This window comes from Caretta caretta, chromosome 6 (assembly GCF_965140235.1).
Source record: "Caretta caretta isolate rCarCar2 chromosome 6, rCarCar1.hap1, whole genome shotgun sequence".
NCBI lineage: Eukaryota > Metazoa > Chordata > Testudines > Cheloniidae > Caretta > Caretta caretta.
This window is the reverse complement of record NC_134211.1, coordinates 17,628,076-17,651,042: the sequence shown is the minus strand read 5'-3', so window position 1 is coordinate 17,651,042 and position 22,967 is coordinate 17,628,076. Positions and strand designations below refer to the sequence as shown.

Genomic DNA, 22,967 nt, shown 5'->3' with positions numbered 1-22,967 from the left:
CGCAGGGGCCTGCAAGAGTTAGGGCTTGGCTACACTTGTGAGTTACAGCACAATAAAGGAGCCCCGGGTGCCCTAGCTCACTACCCGGCCACACTGGCAAGGCATGCAGAGCGCTCTGACTCCGCGGCTACAGCACTGCTGGTCCCCACTTCGGCGAGTGGAATAACGTTTGCTGTGCCCTCGCTGGAGCGCTGCGGCACCAGTGTGAACGAGGTGTTGCTTTACTGCGCTCTGATCGGCCTCCGGAAACGTCCCATAATCCCCTTAAGTCAAGTGGCCACTCTTGTCATTGTTTGGAATCGGCTGTAGGAATGCAGAAATGCCCTTGAAAGCTCCATTTCTGACAGCCCGCTGCTTATCTGCTCCGAGACAAACCAACCATTAGCGTGGAATGCTGTTTGAGAGAGAGAGAGGTGGGGGGGTCTGCTGCTGTCCGAACTTACAAGACAGAACGCTGACATGCTCTCAGCCCCCCCAAAACCCACTCTCTCTCTCCTCACATACACACAACACACTCCCTGTCACACTCCACCCCTCCCCCCCATTTGAAAAGCACATTGCAGCCACTTGCATGCTGGGATAGCTGCCCATAATGCACCGCTCTCAATGCTGCTGCAAGTGCCGCAAATGTGGCCATGCCAGGGTGCTTGAGCTGTCAGTGGGGACAGACTGCAGCACTTTCCCTACTGTGATCTATGAGGGCTGGTTTAACTCAAAGCGCTCTACATCTGCAAGTGTACCCATGCCCTTAATAACAACGCATGCAACTGGAGCCGTGCAGGGAAATGCTCCCTGCTCTGTCTTTGGGCTTCGCAATGTCATCACCAACAGTTACATTAACTTTCCCCAGCTGACTCCTACATTTGCTCAGCCCCAGTTAGAAAAGCAGTAGGAGCCAGGCCCATTGGGCTGCCCTTGTGTCATGGTGTGAGGGCCTGCATGCAATAGAAATGTAAGGTCCAGATCACTCATGGTTGTTAAAGAAACCCTGCCTTTTTCACAACTAATGCATAAACCTTGGTGTCCTGGCTAAATTCCAAAGTGCATAAGTGCATTGAGATGAATCCCATAAGCATTCGACATGTCCTACTGCAGTGAACGGGCCTTGCCTGCTCACCCAGTTCTCAGTACTCATATGCCCCACTGCTGTTAATCTACTGACTCAGGAGAAAAATAGCAGCACAGATGTTTGGGCTCCCCACTCCCCGGGTTTCAGACCCTGGGCTCCCGCCCACGTGGGACACCTGCACTGCTATTTTTAGCTGTCTAACACAAGCCCCACGAGCCCATGACCTGGGTCTGACACTCGCGGCCATGGGTTCTTTACTGCAGCAATGATGTACCCTAAGGGACTTGTCCAGGGTCACACATGGAGTCTGTGGCAGGAACTGAACCAGCTCTTTTGTGTCCCATTGCCAAGCCTTGACCACAAAGCTATCCTTGCAGGGATTCAGGGCGAGCATGCAGCGGACTGGCCAATGGGACAGCGAAGCCCAGTAGCTTTTAAATGAACTGGTGCTTCGGAAGGAATCAGTCTCCTCCCCACGCTCCAGCAGACCAGCTATTCCCCAGGGATTGCATGCAATCCCCCTGCTCACTGCAGGGCTCACACTCAGCACCCTCGCTCTGACGTTCTCAAGACAGAGACGCCTCCTTCCCCCTGCTTTCCTGCCCTCTCTCCTCCAAGGAGCGCCTCTAATGAGGGCTCTAGGGTTCACACTGTCACTGAAATACTATCACATCTCTCCCTATTCCAGTTCTTTTGATGGTGTGACACAACCCCCCGGGCACGCCAAAAAGACAGAATTAGGCTGAGAACATGGCAACAGTCTGAACTGAAGTGGGCATTAAAAATTCATCTCAGCAGCAGGCTGCATTTGGAGGGACACCAAGAGGAATTGCGTAGTGCTGGTCCCAGCAGTACCGTGGTGGAGGAGTAGGGACAGTGGGTTCAGTGAGGAGCATAATGGATGCAAATCTTCACCTCACCTTCAAGCTGATTTTGAACCTGTCTGGAAGGGCAGAAAGTATTGACATTAACTTCCTCCTCCCCTCCTGCTGTTCTGTATTTCTTCATTCGGGACACATTAAGAGCACAGGAACACCAAGAAAGCTGCTTTCATACCAAGAAAGCTCACCCAGAGAGAGGCAGGATGAGAACAGGGGTATGGAAATTGGGGAGAACTGGAGAATGCATGAGACCCATAGCTGTGTTGAGTAAAAAGTCAGAGGTGAATGGAGGAAACTTTCCTCTCAACCCCAAGATACCCAGCCCAATTCTACAAAGCCAACAGTTTCCTAGCATCAGCTGGAAGCGCACGAAGAGGCTGAGTTATAGTAGCACTGTCTAACATGCAGAGTTAATGACGCCCTCCCTCATTATAATTGTTTTTAACGGAGCTGTTGGGTCCCAACTGTACTGGGGCTGGCATGGTCAGGAGACACTTTCTAACACACTGATGGACGACGTGTGAAATGATATGTTTACTTCAAGTGCACTTCAAGTTCAGCCACTAGAAGTCTCTGTTCACTTTATAGAGTTCGAAACAAGGAGCGGCCCCTGGTAAACAAGAGAGACAGAGCTGTAACTCGAGCTGAGTGGAAGCCTGTTTGAGTTTCAGTACTGCCAACCTCACACATTCAAAAATCGTGGTCAGGCCCACCCAAAATAAATCATGAGACTGGCTGAAAACTAATAGTTTTTCTTTGCCTTCTGGTTTCTAAGCTTCAAGGTGCAACCCTAGCCACGTTTTCAGTTTTTTTCTCTGCAACTACGAGTGGAAGAAATTTACTTTTAAAAAAAAAAAAAAAGCAGAGATTCTAAGGTAGTTACAGGACTCTGGAAGCTGGGGCTTTAAGAAAAATATCAAACATCATCAGATTCAGGATAAAATCACAACAGTGAGCAACACTTATATTTGCAGCTGTTTTCTAACTAAACACATCAGAGACTGTGATTCCATGTAGCACAGCAGCGTGGCTATTGACCATAACCAAACACATCCCCCTTCTACTGCAAGCACCCATAGCTCTTGTTGACTTCAGTGGAAGCAGAGAGCTTATCATTTTTTGGGCTTACCATTCATACCTACATGACAAAACAGGCCTCATCACATCTGCTTTCCTTCCACCTTCCTAGCTGTGCTTGAAAGGAACACGGCCTGAAAGTGAGACTGAGAAATATGTTCAGGGGGATTTCTCTGCTTTGGTTCAGGTTTAGCCGTCTTAGAAACTTGAAACCACAGACAAAACTTTGGGGTTCTTAAAAGCTGATTTTCAGGCTTTTCCTCCTCCCTGTGGGCTTGTTAAGATTTTATTGTTAAGGGAACGTGCAGCTGCCTATTCTCTATGGAGAGGGCTTTAAAATTGCCCAGCTGGGCCAACTGAATGTCCTACCCCCTCTAACTTAGCCGTGATGGAGGGCACAGAACAAACTGAACAGTATCTACCAAACCTGCTGGCATCTAGCCCTGCCCCTTTTATGAACATGGAACTCTCTCATGGCCTGCTTAATAACAACACTATTTGTCACAGTGCGCAGTCCAAGGGTGTTAATTACCTGAATAATGTAACACTACTTCTGTGTCAAGAACACTTAAGCAGTAAATGCAGCAACTGGAATCCAGCCCCACCAGCCATCCAGCAAGGCAAAACCAGCCTCGGCTCTTTCTTCAGATTGTATTTTTCATTGCCATCTTCAGTTTGGGTTTAAAAAGAGTTAAAGTGAAAGTTCCCCCGAGCCAGTGGCTCATCTCATGGATGCAGATCAGGCACGTCAGTTTCATAGCCAATGGTACAAAAGGGAGGGACATGGCCAGCATCACATCTGACTGCCCTAACCTGATGGATCAGGTATGCATTTTGCAGCTGGGTGAATTGGAGGTGGCCTTTCAACGTGAGATCAAGTGAGACTCGAAGCCATGACTATCAGGATTGTAACGGAGCGTCTTACCCACTCAGCCACCAGACTTTTTAAAAAGAGAGGCCTAGCGTTTTGTGGGCACACAGACTTCTCCCATGTGCAGGAGGGCTGGGGATTTCATGTAGCGAATGTAAGAACGGCCATACTGGGTCAGACCAAAGGTCCATCTAGCCCAGTATCCTGTCTTCCTACAGTGGCCAATGCCTGGTGCCCCAGAGGGAATGAACAGAACAGGTAGTCATCGAGTGATCCATCCCCTGTCGCCCCTTCCCAGCTTCTCGCAAAACCGAGGCTAGGGACACCATCTCTGGGAGCACTGGCTTGCTGGCTTATGCCAAGCACACATACCTTTGAAATTCTGGGCCTGATTATTACATGTGAAATCTTTTCATTTCATAATTGGATTTATAATTGTGAAAACCATAATTACATCTCTTGGTGGTAGGACTTAGTCTATAGCTTCAAGCTTTACCAACAGTAAGGCATCATCATTATTAGACTACAACACTCACACCATTGTGTTTTATTGCATAATGGAATTGTTCCTGTCACACAGTGCCAGCCAGCATGGATAGAGGCTTTATTATTATTTACCCCATTATCTTGCCATAGTGTCTAGAGACCTCAGCTGCATCAGGAGAAAAAAAAACAAAAACAATGTAATGTGTCCTTAAAAATCAGTTTTATCTAGTCTGAGACCACAAACACTAAAATGCCTTAATTGTACAGTTATTGCAGGATATCACTTCAGGGCAGAGTTAAGGTGGTTCGAGCGCCTGAACTGTGCCTGTAATGTTTGATTTTGGGAAAATTATAACTACCTTATGATATTTTTTTTTTAACCCAGAGGTTACTGATCCGTATTCTTAACCTTAACACCATCTGAATGCAGTTTTTTTGGTCTGCAAATAGGAAATGACAGTCGCTGCTCCAAAGAGCTTACAATGTAAAAGCCAAGATATCAGAGGTGGAGGAAACCAGTAAGGGGAGGGATCGACCCAGGGTAACAAAAATAGGCTGTTTTAGCACAGACTGATTCATAGCTTCTCAGTAGCTCTAATCTCAGCTCATCACCTGCCTAGCCTCTGCCCTACTGACATTATTGGTCTTGAGATGGGGAAACATGGTGACATACTGATAACTTTTAAACTCAGAATGGACCATTACGATCATCGAGTTTGACTTCATGTATAACCTGGGCCATAGAATCTCACCCAGTGAGTCCTGCATAGTCCCATTAACTTGGGTAGAACTAGAGCAGAGGATAGTTTTTAGAAAGCCAACCAGTCTTGATGTAAAGACTTCAGATTTAAAGACTCTCCTCCTAACATGGTTTCCCCAGAGGGGTAGAAAGAGTTTTGATGTGTGTGGTGCTTTATAGACCAGAAAGACTAAGGGTTTGTCTATGCTGTCGGGTAATGTGCTCTGCGGGGGTGCGATTTCTAAACCACATTAACATGCTGCACGTTAACTGGGCCATGGAGACCCTGCTGATTTGCACTAAAGGTTCCCTCATGTGCAGAAGTCACACCCCTCTAAAGCACATTACCCTACTATGTAGATAAGCCCCAAGTCAAACTCATTTCATATGGCGGGCCTGACCTGATACCTGCCACTTAGCATGGGCCACATTCAGCAAAAGCTATTCAAATAGAAATAGCTAAAGATAAACCATGGTGGTGATTACTTACATTCACCCTCTGACAGATTTTAAATGTCCTTTTCTTCGACTTGCCAGGTTGGAATATCTATTCTCCAGTTGGCAGGTAAGCACTTTTCCCCTCACTCAGCCTTGTACCACCTTCTGCCCGACTTATTCCTCTCCAGAGCCTCTTCAATGTAACCATGTGGTTCTACACTTGTATGCAAGCTTTCGCTGCTCCAAAGTCCGGACGACAGGGGTGTGATTTGTAGGACAAACCATGTGGATCTACTGGCGTGCACTAAATGTCCTTAGTGCGCATTGATGTAGTCCTGTTTTTAGTCCAGGACCACATCAATGCACACTAGCAGGGTCTACATGGTGGAGTTAGAACACAACACATTGGTGCACCCTACAAATCACACCCCCTGTTGTGCAGACTCTGGGGTCATGAAACAATCCCAAAGATTCATGGGAAGTCCGTGGGCCAGATGGAACTGTTCTGTGGGCCACATGTTTGATGCTCCTGCCCTAAGCATTACAGGTGTTACATATAAACGATATAGCTGACTATATGTGAGTATAGGTAGACCGTTAATATAAAGAGTGCCATCTGCAGGCGCATAAGAATACATGAAGTTGTTCATAAGTTTGTAAAACCCATAAAGTTGTTATTGTGCAGTGCAAATGACTTCCAGATTACACAGCTGGTCACTACGGACCCTCTGGAGTTTCCAGTGAGAAATGGCAAGTGATCTTTAAGAGGAGAGACACTGATCTTGTGCCACTGTGGAGTGTAATCTACTCACTACAAATAGCTAAACTGAATGCAGTCCTCATGGCTGAAATTTTGCACACACAAACACTGTGAAAACGCTGGTTCCCACAGTAACCATAATACTCTGCTTTTGTCGTAGATAACACAACGCTAAAGGAGCATCGGCCTCTTACTGATCATTACTCAACACAATGGGGTGACTGTCACTCTGCAAATAAATGATGCTGTTTCGGGACTGTGGAAATAAACAAACACGTTGCAGGCTGCGCTGTTTTCGCCTCCCTTGAGCTTCTGGATAGATTTCTCAGGCACTAAGTATGCCCAGGGCTGCCAGAGAGACAGGCGGGGTCACAGCTGGTGACCAGGGATATCCATCAGGGCTGTGTGAGCTGACAACGCTGATGCGACATGGCACTGGATGCCAAAAAAGTGCCATGGCAGACCCTGCCACTGGGGTGAGGGGAGATCACCTCACACACAGTGCAGTCCAGTGGATAAGGCTTCCACGCCAATTATTGTCACAGAAAGGGACAAGTGGCCAAAGGCTCGTTAATGACCCTGCCTTCCCCTCCCACAAGGGCAAAGAGAAAGGTGACCAATGACATGTTGATGGCACACTGATTGTGTGGAACAGAAGATGAATGGAGCCAGATGCAGGCTCTGGGTGACAAACCACCACACTGCCTGCTGTAATCAGGGGAAGGGCGGAACCACAGAGTATCATATGAGAGGACCTCCAGTATCATATGAGAGGAGTGTTACAATACGTCTAACACAGTAAAAAAACAAATCCCACAGCAGTGAGTCTCAGCGCCTGGATCAACTGAGTCAGGCTCACGGGGCTTGTACACTGGGGCTAAAAGTAACAGTGTAGACATTCCTGCTAAGGCTGGAGCCTAGGATCTGAGACCTGGCAAGAGGGGTGGGTCCTCAGGGTATGTCTATACTGTGATAAAAGCAGCATGGCATGGCCGCAGCTAGCCCAGGTCAGCTGACTCAGGCTCACGGGGCTCGGGCTCAGAGAGCTATAAAGCTGCAGTGTAAATTTTCAGCCTCAGCCTGCAGCACAGCATCTGAGACTCCCTGTGTTTTTAATCTCAGTGTAGACATATGCTCAGAGCCCCGGCTCCAGCCTAAGCAGGAACGTCTACACTGCTACTTTAGCCCCATAGCGCAAGCCCTGCAAGCCTGAGTCAGTTGACCAGACTCACGGCCACAGGGCTGGTTTTGCAGTGTAGATGCACCCTTAAGGCCTGAACATTTCTGTCTGAGTTCTACCATTTGGAGCTCTGTGATCAGGTGGTAATAAATCGCCTTTGTTTGCATGTCTCCCCGCTCTGCACCCTTCCAGTTCCCACAGTCAGTCCGGGAAGCTGAGATCCTGCACACCATGATACCTACCACCGGACATCTGCCTCTTGTAAAATCCTCCCTGTTGCTTCATTTAGCTGATGTACAGCATGCTCCACTGATTGTCCTGTAGCATCACAGGGCACTGCTGGGCTCTGACCCCCTAAGCATGGGTAGACTCTGGGGGTATATCTACACTGCAATTACAAGCCCATGGCTGGCCTGTGCCAGCTGACTTGGGCTACGCGGTATAGATGTTCCAGCTCAGGCTGCAGCCTGGGCTCTGGGAATTCCCACCTCCAGCCTGAGCTCAAACGCCTACGCTGCAATTAAACAGCCCTTGAGCCGGAGCCCTGCGAGCCTGAGTCAATGGCACGGACACACCCCTGCACACAGACAGAGAACACATGGATTTCGATGGGGCTCTGTGGTATTGCCAGCCCCAAGCATTCAAAACTCATGAGATCATTACAAATAACTGATTTGAGGTTCTTGTTCTTTGTCCAGATTCTGAGCCTTTAGGATGCTCTAGACTCACATTTTCCAGCTTTTCTCTGCAACTGTGAGGGCTAGAAACTTCCTGTTTCCTTTAAACGAAAGCTCAGGTTCTCCTCTAACCACATGAATCCGGGAACTGGAGCTCAAAGGAAAACACCAGACATTGAGAGACTTATCTTGAGTTGAGAACACTGGGTCTGCTTCTGCAAAGCCTATTGCAACATTTGGGTCTTAGCTGCTGCCTGCCACCAAATGGCCCTATGCTTCCCCATGGGTTATGAGCAACTCCCACTGAGGTCAATGGGAAATCCGGGCATTCTCTGGGGGAAAGATGGGCTCTCAAAATGGCTCCACTACATCAGTGGTGGAGTGATCCCTGTATAAATATCTACAGTTGCTACAGTTTTGGGGGATCTATGAATTGAAAGATGCTACATAAATATTAATTTTTTTCAAGTGACTACAGAACACTACAGGAAAGAGACTAATGTGTCTTCATTACTTGTCTCAGGCCAGTATGCGTCTATAAATAGTGTTAGTGAATTGTAAATAGAGTCAATAAATAAAAACTACAGAGCATAAATTCAGAGAGTCTGGTCTTAAAAGGGCACTGCCAAAATATTTTAAAGACAATATTTTATACTTGCTGGAATATTTTACACAGATATCTTTGGAAGCCAGAATTTACTACCTACTAAGATGATTTTTCCCTTCTTCTTTTGTTCATTGAATTTCCAGATAAACAATTTGGTGAGGCCAGAGCTAGAGTCGTAAATATGCGGCAGTTAGTTCCAAACAACATTATATTTATGCCACTGTAGTTAAAAAAACCTCCCAAACCACCAAATGTTTGAGAGCTTGGAAATCTGGAGATAAGGTTCCACAAAGACAACCTTAACTCTGACTCTGTAATTTAGGGTTGCCAACCCTTCAGGATTGTTCTGGAGTCTCCAGGAATTAAAAACTAATCTTTAATTAAAGATTATGTGATGTGATGAAACTTCCAGGAATATGCCCACTCAAAATTGGCAACCCTACTGTAACCCTGCCCCTGCCCACCCAATGTGGATACTGGTACATTGTAAATGAAGCTGGTGAGTAAGTGTTGGTGAAAACAAAATGTCAGCAAAAACAATAATTTGTGACAATGTTTGCATTCCTCCCTTCCCTCCCTACTGGTTCTGAGCCTCTCCAGCCCAGGCTGTGAGGGGGTTTGTTTTATAGGCCTGATCCAAAGCTCATTGACAGGAGCAGACAGGTTCCCGGTGAGCTTATATCTGGCTTAAAGGAGACAGGTTGGGGTGTTTTGCCATGAGCTGGACAAACTTCCACCTCTTGGAATCAGTTCATATCTTTAAGCTAGTTGCAATGATAAGACGACTTCTTTTTTAAGCCAAAGCTTAGCGGGGCATGACCGTCTACAGGGTCAGTCATCAACATATGGCAGGACTGGACAGGACATTCAGGGTGTCCAGCTTGGATGGCTAATAACTCCAGAATTAACCATGCAACTTGCCTTAAGTGCTCAAACTCTCCTCACTGAGGACAACTGAATAAGGCAAAGCTGGGGTATCTAGGCCAGAGACAAAAGCATCACATGCCTTTTCCAAAAATGAACAAACTCTCTCCAACTTCACTGCCTCCAAGATGCCCGGCCCAACTAACCTCAAACTTTGCAACAGAAAGCAGCAAAACACAACCCCCAACCAAAGACACAGAGCTGGCTAGAGAAGAATCATGAGACATGTTGGGTATTACGGACTTCTTTTATTGAGGAACTTCGAGGATATGGTCAAAAATCAGGTTTATAATGGAAAGCTCTTTGCCACCTTAACAAGTGGCTTTGCAATGTGGGGCTGAAATTCTCAGAGCAATGGGGTAGGAGCTGTTCAGTTGTAGGGCCCTAATCCTGCAATAGCTGGAAACCTGCAAATGACTCCATCTGCACCCGTATGGAGCCCCACTGACTTCATCGGCAGGGCCACAGGGGTTCACTTGCATGGAAACCTTTGGGGGATCAGGGCCTTGGTGACTGGTTCAAATCCAGCCCAGAATGGCAATGATCAGTCGTTAACTTCTGACCATTGTCCTATGTAGCCTTTGCTGTATGAATTAGTGATTTCAGTTTGGTCTCTGCTGGGCAGGACTCCATGGCACAAAAGCCACCATCTCAACTGGTATTAAATGGCACCCTTGTAGGCCGCCTCAGCAGAGAGGCCAGGAATTGAATGATCCTGGGGACTGCAGGGTGTGTCTCCAGGTAAAAGCCAAGGCATGCTGGGATGGGACTGGGGGAGAAGCAAGCAAGCATGGCTGTCCCTGCTCCATGGCAGAACAAGACTGGAGTGTCTCAAGCTGGCCACCTAGCGGCATTTACCAGAAATGGATTTATTTAAAAATTGCCCCTTCAAAAAATTAAAAGGAACAAGAGACTTTATGGGCAAGATTATCAGGAACCCACCACCATAGTGAAAGGATAGTAGTGTGGTTTGGGCCCTGGCCTAAGACTTGGAAGACTTGGGTTCAATTCCCTGCTCTGACACAGACTTTTCTGTGACCTTGGGCAAGTCACTTAGTCTCTCTGTGCCTCAATTTCCCATCTGTACAATAGCCCCTTGTTAGCTCACAGGGGTGATTTAAAAGATTGTGAAGTGCTTTGAGATGTACTGATGAAAAGTGGTATATAAGAGCTAGGTATCTCTATTAATTGGAGCCAGATTTTGCAAAGAGCTCAGCAGGGAGGGTCTGGTCTCAGTTGTGGGTGCTGAGCACTTGCAAATCTAGCATTGTGTTTTCCTTATCTCATGGCTAATTAAAAGGAAACTGTGCAGCAGCAAGGAGATTTAGGAAGGGGAAGATTTGAAAAACCACACAGTAGGATCCAAGCTGTCCCTGTGGGATGTCATTTTATTTCATCATTTGTTGAAACAGTCTGAATCTTTTGGCCCTGGCTCCTGCGCATGGAGTTAAACTGAGATGTCGACATATATAAATTGATACATGTCAAGGCAGAGGGAGCTGAGCAGAAGGGCATGATTGCCCTGGAGCAAGTGCAAATGTGAAACATGCCTGCACGTTCCTTTGAGCTGCTCAGAGAGACTTGCCTCTTACATGACACACACACAGCCTGTCGGGATCACTGGCTGGAGGAACGTCCCATTTACAGAAACTAACGCAACTTCTAGCCCAGTTTCCTCAAACTTTTAATTGTCTTCACGTTTTCCATATCTAGCCTCCCAGGGGCTTCCCCCTCCCTGGCCACACTCAAATTAGCTTGTCCAGAAACCAAGCACAAACACCACACAATGCTGCTGGAAGCGGACAGCCATTTCCAAGAGGACGGAGGTGGACAGGACAGGCAAGAGCAAGCCACATGCAACAGGAGGAGGAATAGAATGGATGGTGGTTGGCACCAATGTTTAGCCTTTACTCTCTGAGCTACCAGGCAGCTGCCCCATCATCACCTATCACTGATGATCCACAGAGTGCCCCAGGCCAGTGGATTTAGGCGGGAGGGTGGCCTTCTGAGTACAAAACTGGGAAACGTGTTAGATTTGCTAGAAATAAATAAGCCACTAGTAATAAAACACAAACCAACCCCTCCATACCTTGACAACAGTTAGGTAGTTGGTGTGCTGAGACAATTGTCTAACATGCTTAGCTGTATTATCTCATTGTCTCCTCGTGCTTCCCCACCTGTCGTCTCTTGTCTTACACTTCTGTTGTAAGCTCCTTGGGTCATGGACCCTTTTTTTTTTTTGTTCTGTTTGTACAGCGCCCAGCATAATGAGGTCCTGGTTAAGGACTGGAACGCTGGGGTAACACACACAAATATAGCAACAACAAATCGCACATACAAAAATCTTATAGAAACTAAAACTTCATATATGATCAAATAATGACTTTCTCCATCTTCAATGCCTCTTTTTTTCAAGTCTTTTCCACATTCTGGATTTTCCCCACCCATGTTTCTCTATCCTTTGGCATCATTTGTTCGTGTTTCAGTTTGGCTTTTCCCCTCTCAAATGCCTGGACATAGCAAAACACTTAGGTAGGTGGTTAACTTTAAGCATGTGAGCAATTCCACTGACTTTCAACAGGAAGACTCATATGCTTCAGGCTAAGCACATGCTGGGTCCCAACCTAATCACCCCTCTTAGTTTTCTTTTCTGATCTGACCTGTCTCCCACTGTCTCCATTTCCCTTTAATATTCTTCCTTTCACTCGCCTTCCTCCCCACCATTAGCCATCTCCCCCTCCATTCTGAGCATAGAAATACAACCAGCAGTGAGCAGAGGGATGACCAAAATCAGACCAGCCAACGCTATGGGTTTGCCCCACAGACTATACGCTTATAGACTTCCCCAAAGGAGGTCTGCACCCGATTCACTGCCCTGCCCTATTCCCTTGCCTGCCTCCTGGAAAGGGCAGCAAATCAGAGCAGCTGCATGTGCTGAGGAGCAGGTCAGTCTCCCAATATTTGGAGGTGGGAGTGCTCCTGTCGCAATCAGTTTTCCCTGGGTACTCCAAGCCAGCTGGAGAGCACCGGCAGGCTCCTAGGGGTGGGATACAAGGTCTTGTTCAGTAATAAGGGCTATGAAGTACATGAAACAGAGACAAAATCTGAGGCCATGGTCTCTTCCTCAAAGCATTTTCCCACAGGCTACAGCACATTTGGTGGAAGTCTGTCCCTCCTCCCCTTGCCTGCCTTTGTGATGCAGTGAAACAGGCAGCCTGATTCAGCCGGAGTGGAATGTCCTGCAAAATCCAGGATGCTTGAGTTGTCCAGACAAGGCTCTCTCCTGCTTTACAGGCATGAGTTAGTACAGTACCCCTGGGAGCTGGGTCTGTATCACTATCCCTGCTGTAGTGAGTTACAGGGAGGATATGTGCCTTGCCTAAGGCTAGAGAGTAAGTCATTAGCAGAGCTGGGAATGGCACTCAGGAGTCCAGACTCCCCCCTCTATTGCCTTCGCCAGGAGACAGCACCTCCCAGGTCCTCTGCATACTGCTCACAGATCCGCTTCCCAAGAGTAGAAGAGCATGCCTGCAGCTCATTGACTAGGGAAGCGATTGAAACAAAACTCTCTTTACAGTCCTTTCCATCTCATAGAACAGACTTAATTGCTCCCATTACAGTTAGTAAATTGACAGATGGTATCACAAACAACTTCCAAGGAAGAAGCTTCTGAATTATAACTGGGTCTGCCCGGAGCTTCCCATGCCCCAGTGGAGGTTTCTTTCGGGATTAACCCATTACTCACCACTGATGCAGCTGGGGAGAAATGGAAGGGCTAGTGCTAGGGATTGGGGAGGATAATATTCCACTGGGTCCCAGCCAGCAGCTCACAGCAGACATACCCAGTGCATTGCATGGTGCTGCATCTACCTCCCAGCTCACTGTGGTATATTGGGGGCCTTATCCAAGCGAAATCAATGGGAGTCTTTCCATTGACTTCAGTGGGCACTGGCTCAGGTGCTGAGTCAGCTACGAAGCAGGGAATGGAACAGAACAAGCCACTTGGACTGAGGAGTAGTGCCCGGCCATCCACTCCCCTCACACAATTCTGCTGACACTGCCTTTGCAGCCACGGGGCCAAATTCTTTGCTGGCAGAAGCCGGTGTGATGCCACTGACTCGAATGGTGTTTTGCCCGCTAATGCCAGGGCTGAATATGGCCCATGGATGTAGCTGGGCTGCATCCCTACAGCCTGAATCCGCACTCACACTGCATGAGCGCCCCAAGGTGCGAGTGGCCTGGCAAGAACACACACCCAGAAAAATGCTCATTGGGGGGCACCCGGCAATAGCTGCTCATCTTCCTGCAGCTGCTCAGCATTCCAGAACTGGACCTGAAATCCGCAGGCATAGACACACCTTCAAACGCACGCTGGAGATGGCAAGAGCTGGATTGGTCAGCTCAGCCCAGGAGCATCCGCAGCATGTGACCCTGTCTGCATGGGAAGAGTTCTTGCCTTCAGCAGGCTTTTGAATTAAGGCCCTCGAAAGATTTCCTCCCTCTGCTGTCAGTTAACAGCCATTTTACCACATTGAGCTGACAGGGAATCACAGGTAATGCCCATCCCTCATTCCTGTTAGGGGATCTTGGCCCTCTCAGCCAACAATGCAGGGTTGTTTCCTAAAGAGGACGGCTATTGTTTAGATTATGGTAACATTTAGAGGCCCAGCTGAGATCAAAGCCCCACTGTGCTGGGCACTGCAAACACACATAGTAAGAGAGAGTCCCTACCCTGATGAGTGTATAGTCTAAACAGACAGGACAGACAAAGGAAGCACTATTAACCCCATGCTACATATAGGGAACTAGGCACAGGGATTAAGCCACTTACCCAGCGTCACACCAGAAGTCTATGGAAGAATCAGGAACCAAACACAGATTTTCTTTGTTCCAGGTCAGCGCCTCAAGCCACAGGACCATCCTTCATCTCCCAACAGTGATAACACACTTTTCTTATGAACACAGTCTCATGCCTCAAACAAGTGTGACACAAATCATCAATTGTCTACAACAGCCCAAGATAGCCCTGAAGTAAGCAGACGCACCTCACGCTTGGACAGACAGACTCCACATCTGAGGAAGGGGCTGGAAAACACCAGTACAAGTGCCCCGGGAACTGACCAATGCCTAGTTCTTGCCTGTAACTAAATAGGAAGGAAGGAAGCCCATGCTAGAGGAATCATGCAATGTGCGCCCAGCATTTGCTAGATAAAAGCGATCCCCAGAACAAACCGATCATACTCTAAGTTCACAGAGAAGTGCAATCTAGCTTTGGACAGCTGCCGTTCAGGGGCACTCACCCAGCCCTAGAAGCAGCCAAGCTACAGCAGAAATGAATGTTGATTTGTCGCAAGCAAGCAGGAGTCCTGGAAGCTGTAGCTGTCAATTTCAGCATCAGAGTCTGCATTTGCAAGCGCCGTGATATTTCTGCCTCTGCTTGTTTGGGTGGTGGAACTGTACGTGGTGGAGAGATGGCTGGGACAGCATCAGAGGCTGTGTAATTTATTAAAGGAACAGGAGCCTTGGGGATTGTTCCCTTGAGTCAAGCACACCCAGTCCACAGATTGCACACCCCGCCCCCCCCGCCGCATCCCTTGTTTCAGCACCTATGGTTTTTGATGTCATGGAGACATGACCTCCAGGGTTGTTCATGTTTGGAGGGACATGGAAACATACATGTGATGAGTTAGTTGTGCCCAAGGATACGCTGCAAAATGTGGGGTGACCCTTGAACAGCCGGTATTTGGGGTCTCCTATATTGTATAACTTGCTACTAACCCATTTCTGCCCTAGCAGAGGAGATGCAGAATGTCCCACATGGTGCAAACTTGCCCCTACTGGCAAATTTTGAAATAAAGAGTCTTTCTACAGTGCACTACCAGTGAAGGTCACCAGTGCAGACCTGCAACCTCCTTCCCAGCTGGATAAAGCTGCTCCTTCTCCAACTCAAAATGTAAATTTCTTCATTCAAACTAGATTCGTTCAGGTTCCATCATGGGCAATTAGGACTGGGACAAGAGTGTGATTCTGCATTTGCGAACTCCTTTGCCTATCGGTTTTATGGCAGGAGTGACCATGCGTTGAGAACCTACCCCAATTCTTCAAAAAATGAGATTACATTACATTATATACCGTGAGCTTGGCGGTAATGTTGTAGCCATTCCAAGCACTAGGAGGCCCTAAGTTGCAGTAATCACTACGCCAACTGCTTCCAGCTATCATACTCCTCCCAGGGCTCCAAGACGCGCTGCTTCTGTGGCCCACTCCTCATCCATCCATCCATCCACCCGGACTTTACTGACTCGTGCTGCCCTATCATCCTCCTGTCAGAAAAGAAGAGCAGCAGGAGATGCACCCTCAGATTTGACCCCTGACTGCTCAGCCAATTTGCTGCAAGGAGGTTGAGATCTAGCTTTTCAGAGGTCGGTATAACATGAACAACGACTAGTCCCATACACATTTCCCTTAACACACACACACACACACCCCTCCAAAAATGCTGCAAGAGAAGGTGACAGACACTTACCCTGGAAATGCCAATGATTTGTTCATCTGGGAGCAAGCTGATACGCACAAAGCAAGACTCAAAGTTGACGTCCTCCTTCTCCAGGAGGTCCTTCCCTTGCAGCAGCGTGACGTGCAGGGTGTTGGAGAACACATCGTACTCCATGTTGACTTCCACCTGGCCCACAGTGAAGTCTTGGCCAAAGTTATTCCCAATGGAGGAGATGGAGCTGAGGGAGTCAGTGGATACAGATCTCTTCAGTAGCCCGAATGGACCCAGATCTAGGTCTTTGCTCATCAACTCTAAGGTACCCAGCTCATTGATGTTCTCAAAGGTGTCATCCATCTTCAGGCGGGGCTTGCGGACAGGGGACGTCCTTTCCGCTGCCTTTCGGAAGTTTGAGGCTCCCCCCCTCTGCAGACATAGAAAAGGATAGAAGAGGCACTCAGGTTGCATTAACCCCTTCTCCTCTGAACTATTTCTTACTACATGTGAAACAAAGCATATGGGGCTCTTAAGTGCTAAGGGGTCTAAATATGCAATTGCCATGGGATATGAAGGTGATTCCTTAACAAGAAGATCTACAGCATTAGGCTGTGGTACAGTCTCCCAGGACAAGTGCTTAGGTCATTTAAGAGAGACTAGATAACGCACTAGATACGGTATATGATATGAAAGCCCTTCCCATCCCTTATTTCTCCCTTTCTCGTTTTGCTGCAGGGTAATTTTTCATTAGTCAACTAAGTGACACCTTAGTTATCTGTAAATATAAATATTCAAAAATCATTTTTGAAAGCTTTCCATTTTGGAACAAAAAAAAAGATGATGAAAAAGGTACAAAAAATGAAAAATAATTAATTTAAAAAACCAACCAAAAATTTGAAATTTTTTCCACAAATCTGTCCCCCTTCTGTTTTTTTGGCCACCTCGAATACATAACATGTACCACTGCCCCCTACTGGGTGAACTATATTTGCTCAAGTGTCTGATTATGTTACCCAATAGCATTTAGTCCATAAATAAGGAAATTTTACACCATCTCTTAAGTGCCTAAGCAGCTTCGGAGCCTAAGTTCCATTTTCAAAGTGATTTAGGCACTTAGAAGCCTAAATCCCATTGACTTTCCATTAGACTTTGGCTCCTAAGTCACTTAGGTACTACTGAAAAAGTTGTCAGTAGTATTAGGACCTATAGCTAACAAAGAGAGAGTCTCATCTGAAATAGTGTGTGCAGTTCTGATCACCCAAGTTCAAGAAAGATGAATTCACACTGGAACAGGTGCAGAGAAAAGCGACCAGGATGATCCGAGAAGACTAAAAAGAGTGGGACTGAGAAGGGATATGAGTGCTCGCTATGAATCCATCCGAGGGGTAAACAGCAGGGAGAGAGACAAGCTATTTAAACTAAAGGCTGATATTGGCACAAGAACAAATGGGTATAAAACTGGCCATGAATAAATGCAGACTGGAAAGTAGAAGGTTTCTAACCATCAAAGGAGTGAGGTTCTGGGGCAGCCTTCCCTTAGGAGTAGTAGGGGCACACAACCTAAGTGGTTTTGTGATGAAGCTTGGTAAGTTCCTTAACAGGATTAGATGACAGAATTGCCTGCAATCTCAGGGGACTGGATTTGAGGACTGGAAGGGACCTATTGGGTCATATTTTCCTTTAGCTCAGGTCTAGGACAAGTACCTTCCCAACCTTGTCTGTATGAAAGGTGATGCAAAGCAATCATTTTGTGGCTCTGCCACGTAACTGTTCATTGTACCCCACACATGATCCAGCCACCCCACCAATTCTCTTGCAGGTTTCCTGATTCTAATAGATGTAAACAACATTGTGTGATTTGTTTTTTTATCTTTGGCTATTAGCTCTTCAAATTTCTTCATCGCCTTCCTAATTTTCTTCTTGCATTTTTCTGCTGTGGTTTATGCTGCTTTCTAGTGACTTCACTGGGGTTGGAGTTTCTGAAGTCTTCCTCTGTTTGAGACCTTGCTGAGGAAATCAAAGGATTGAGCTGATTATGTTCTCCATAGAATCATAGAATATCAGGGTTGGAAGGGACCCCTGAAGGTCATCTAGTCCAACCCCCTGCTCGAAGCAGGACCAATTCCCAGTTAAATCATCCCAGCCAGGGCTTTGTCAAGCCTGACCTTAAAAACCTCTAAGGAAGGAGATTCTACCACCTCCCTAGGTAACGCATTCCAGTGTTTCACCACCCTCTTAGTGAAAAAGTTTTTCCTAATATCCAATCTAAACCTCCCCCACTGCAACTTGAGACCATTACTCCTCGTTCTGTCATCTGCTACCATTGAGAACAGTCTAGAGCCATCCTCTTTGGAACCCCCTTTCAGGTAGTTGAAAGCAGCTATCAAATCCCCCCTCATTCTTCTCTTCTGCAGACTAAACAATCCCAGCTCCCTCAGCCTCTCCTCATAAGTCATGTGTTCCAGACCCCTAATCATTTTTGTTGCCCTTCGCTGGACTCTCTCCAATTTATCCACATCCTTCTTGTAGTGTGGGGCCCAAAACTGGACACAGTACTCCAGATGAGGCCTCACCAATGTCGAATAGAGGGGAACGATCACGTCCCTCGATCTGCTCGCTATGCCCCTACTTATATATCCCAAAATGCCATTGGCCTTCTTGGCAACAAGGGCACACTGCTGACTCATATCCAGCTTCTCGTCCACTGTCACCCCTAGGTCCTTTTCCGCAGAACTGCTGCCTAGCCATTCGGTCCCTAGTCTGTAGCGGTGCATTGGGTTCTTCCGTCCTAAGTGCAGGACCCTGCACTTATCCTTATTGAACCTCATCAGATTTCTTTTGGCCCAATCCTCCAATTTGTCTAGGTCCTTCTGTATCCTATCCCTCCCTTCCAGCGTATCTACCACTCCTCCCAGTTTAGTATCATCCGCAAATTTGCTGAGAGTGCAATCCACACCATCCTCCAGATCATTTATGAAGATATTGAACAAAACCGGCCCCAGGACCGACCCTTGGGGCACTCCACTTGATACCGGCTGCCAACTAGACATGGAGCCATTGAGCACTACCCGTTGAGCCCGACAATCTAGCCAGCTTTCTACCCACCTTATAGTGCATTCATCCAGCCCATACTTCCTTAACTTGCTGACAAGAATACTGTGGGAGACCGTGTCAAAAGCTTTGCTAAAGTCAAGAAACAATACATCCACTGCTTTCCCTTCATCCACAGAACCAGTAATCTCATTGTAAAAGGCGATTAGATTAGTCAGGCATGACCTTCCCTTGGTGAATCCATGCTGGCTGTTCCTGATCACCTTCCTCTCATGCAAGTGCTTCAGGATTGATTCTTTGAGGACCTGCTCCATGATTTTTCCAGGGACTGAGGTGAGGCTGACTGGCCTGTAGTTCCCTGGATCCTCCTTCTTCCCTTTTTTAAAGATTGGCACTACATTAGCCTTTTTCCAGTCATCCGGGACTTCCCCGGTTCGCCACGAGTTTTCAAAGATAATGGCCAATGGCTCTGCAATCACAGCCGCCAATTCCTTCAGCACTCTCGGATGCAACTCGTCCGGCCCCATGGACTTGTGCACATCCAGCTTTTCTAAATAGTCCCTAACCACCTCTCTCTCCACATCTCTTCCCCATTTTGTGATGCCCAGCGCAGCAGTCTGGGAGCTGACCTTGTTAGTGAAGACAGAGGCAAAAAAAGCATTGAGTACATTAGCTTTTTCCACATCCTCTGTCACTAGGTTGCCTCCCTCATTCAGTAAGGGGCCCACACTTTCCTTGGCTTTCTTCTTGTTGCCAACATACCTGAAGAAACCCTTCTTGTTACTCTTGACATCTCTCGCTAGCTGCAGCTCCAGGTGAGATTTGGCCCTCCTGATTTCATTCCTACATGCCCGAGCAATATTTTTATACTCTTCCCTGGTCATATGTCCAACCTTACACTTCTTGTAAGCTTCTTTTTTATGTTTAAGATCCGCTAGGATTTCACTATTAAGCCAAGCTGGTCGCCTGCCATATTTACTATTCTTTCGACTCATCGGGATGGTTTGTCCCTGTAACCTCAACAGGGATTCCTTGAAATACAGCCAGCTCTCCTGGACTCCTTTCCCCTTCAAGTTAGTCCCCCAGGGGATCCTGGCCATCCGTTCCCTGAGGGAGTCGAAGTCTGCTTTCCTGAAGTCCAGGGTCCGTATCCTGCTGCTTACCTTTCTTCCCTGCGTCAGGATCCTGAACTCAACCAACTCATGGTCACTGCCTCCCAGATTCCCATCCACTTTTGCTTCCCCCACTAATTCTACCCGGTTTGTGAGCAGCAGGTCAAGAAAAGCGCCCCCCCAGTTGGCTCCTCTAGCACTTGCGCCAGGAAATTGTCCCCTACGCTTTCCAAAAACTTCCTGGATTGTCTATGCACCGCTGTATTGCTCTCCCAGCAGATATCAGGAAAATTAAAGTCACCCATGAGAATCAGGGCATGCGATCTAGTAGCTTCCGTGAGTTGCTGAAAGAAAGCCTCATCTACCTCATCCCCCTGGTCCGGTGGTCTATAGCAGACTCCCACCACTACATCACTCTTGTTGCACACACTTCTAAACTTAATCCAGAGACACTCAGGTTTTTCTACAGTTTCGTACCGGAGCTCTGAACAGTCATACTGCTCCCTTACATACAGTGCTACTCCCCCACCTTTTCTGCCCTGCCTGTCCTTCCTGAACAGTTTATATCCATCCATGACAGTACTCCAGTCATGTGAGTTATCCCACCAAGTCTCTGTTATTCCGATCACGTCATAGTTCCTTGACATCACCAGGACCTCCAGTTCTCCCTGCTTGTTTCCAAGGCTTTGTGCATTTGTATATAAGCACTTGAGATAACCTGTTGATCGCCCCTCATTCCCAGTATGAGGCAGGAGCCCTCCCCTCACAGACATTCCTGCCTGTGCTTCCTCCCGGTATCCCGCTTTCCCACTTACCTCAGGGCTTTGGTCTCCTTCCCCCGGTGAACCTAGTTTAAAGCCCTCCTCACTAGGTTAGCCAGCCTGCTCGCAAAGATGCTCTTCCCTCTCTTCGTAAGATGGAGCCCGTCTCTGCCCAGCACTCCTCCTTCATGGAACACCATCCCATGGTCAAAGAATCCAAAGCCTTCTCTCCGACACCACCTGCGTAGCCATTCGTTGACTTCCACAATTCGACGGTCCCTACCCAGGCCTTTTCCTTCCACGGGGAGGATGGATGAGAACACCACTTGCGCCTCCAACTCCTTTATCCTTCTTCCCAGAGCCACGTAGTCCACAGTGATCCGCTCAAGGTCATTCTTGGCAGTATCATTGGTGCCCACGTGGAGAAGCAGGAAGGGGTAGCGATCCGAGGGCTTGATGAGTCTCGGCAGTCTCTCCGTCACATCGCGAATCTTAGCCCCCGGCAAGCAGCAGACTTCTCGGTTTTCCCGGTCAGGGCGGCAGATAGATGACTCAGTCCCCCGGAGGAGAGAGTCCCCGACCACCACCACCCGCCTTCTCCTCTTGGGAGTGGTGGTCGTGGAACCCCCAACCTCAGGACATCGCATCTCATGCCCTCCATATTGATCTGTCTTTATAAAAGCTTGATGGCTGGTGGGAATGTTTAGCGACCTATTTCAGAGTAGCAGCCGTGTTAGTCTGTATCCACAAGAAGAACAGGAGTACTTGTGGCACCTTAGAGACTAAAATTTATTTGAGCATAAGCTTTCGTGGGCTACAGCCCACTTCATTGGATGCATAGAATGGAACATATAGTAAGAAGATATTATATATATACATATATATATATATATATATATATATATATATATATATATATACACATATATACACACACACACATATACACACACACATACATACACACACACACAGAGAACATGAAAAGGTGGAGTAAGAGGCTAATTAATTAAGAAGAGCTATTATCAGCAGGAGAAAAAAAACTTTTGTAGTGATAATCAAGATGGCCCATTTCAGACAGTTGACAAGAAGGTGTGAGGATACTTAACATGGGAAAATAGATTCAATGTGTAATGACCCAGCCACTCCCAGTCTCTATTCAAACCCAAGTTAATGGTATTTAGTTTGCATATTAATTCAAGCTCAGCAGTTTCTCATTGGAGTCTGTTTTTGAAGCTTTTCTGTTACAAAATTGCCACCTTTGAATCCATGCTTTGTGTGTATATAAAAAGATCTTCTACACTTTGAACAGTATGCATCCAATGAAGTGAGCTGTAGCTCACGAAAGCTTATGCTCAAATAAATTGGTTAGTCTCTAAGGTGCCACAAGTACTCCTTACCTTTAAGTCTGTTACTGAGTGACCAGAGTGGTTGAAGTGTTCTCCTACTGGTTTTTGAATGTTATGATTCCTGATGTCAGATTTGTGTCCATTTATTCTTTTGCATAGAGACTGTCCGGTTTGGCCAACGTACATGGCAGAGGGGCATTGCTGGCACATGATGGCAAATATCACATTGGTAGATGTGCAGGTGAACGAGCCCCTGATGGCGTGGCTAATGTGATTAGGTCCTATGATGGTGTCACTTGAATAAATAGGTGGACAGAGTTGGCATCGGGCTTTGTTGCAAGGATAGGTTCCTGGGTTAGGGTTTTTGTTGTGTGGTTGCTGGAGAGTATTTGCTGCAGGTTGGGGTGCTGTCTGTAAGCGAGGAAGATCGGTGAGAGTAAGGGATTATTTTTCAGGATAGGTTGTAGATCTTTGATGATGCGCTGGAGAGGTTTT

At 47.2% G+C, this 22,967-nt stretch overlaps 1 protein-coding gene across 3 annotated transcripts in view; it reads right to left on the bottom strand.

Moving 5' to 3' along the window:
• SYT12 (synaptotagmin 12) overlaps window positions 1–22,967 on the bottom strand; it is a 60,096-nt gene that overhangs the window by 19,754 nt on the left and 17,375 nt on the right. For all 3 annotated transcript variants that reach the window (XR_007357264.2, XM_048854558.2, XM_048854559.2), the window contains one exon: window positions 16,236–16,628. Coding sequence is in view for 2 of the 3 variants with exons in the window: in XM_048854558.2 (XP_048710515.1) it covers window positions 16,236–16,628 (393 nt within the window). In the remaining variant the exon portion in view is untranslated. The remainder of the gene's footprint in view (window positions 1–16,235; window positions 16,629–22,967) is intronic.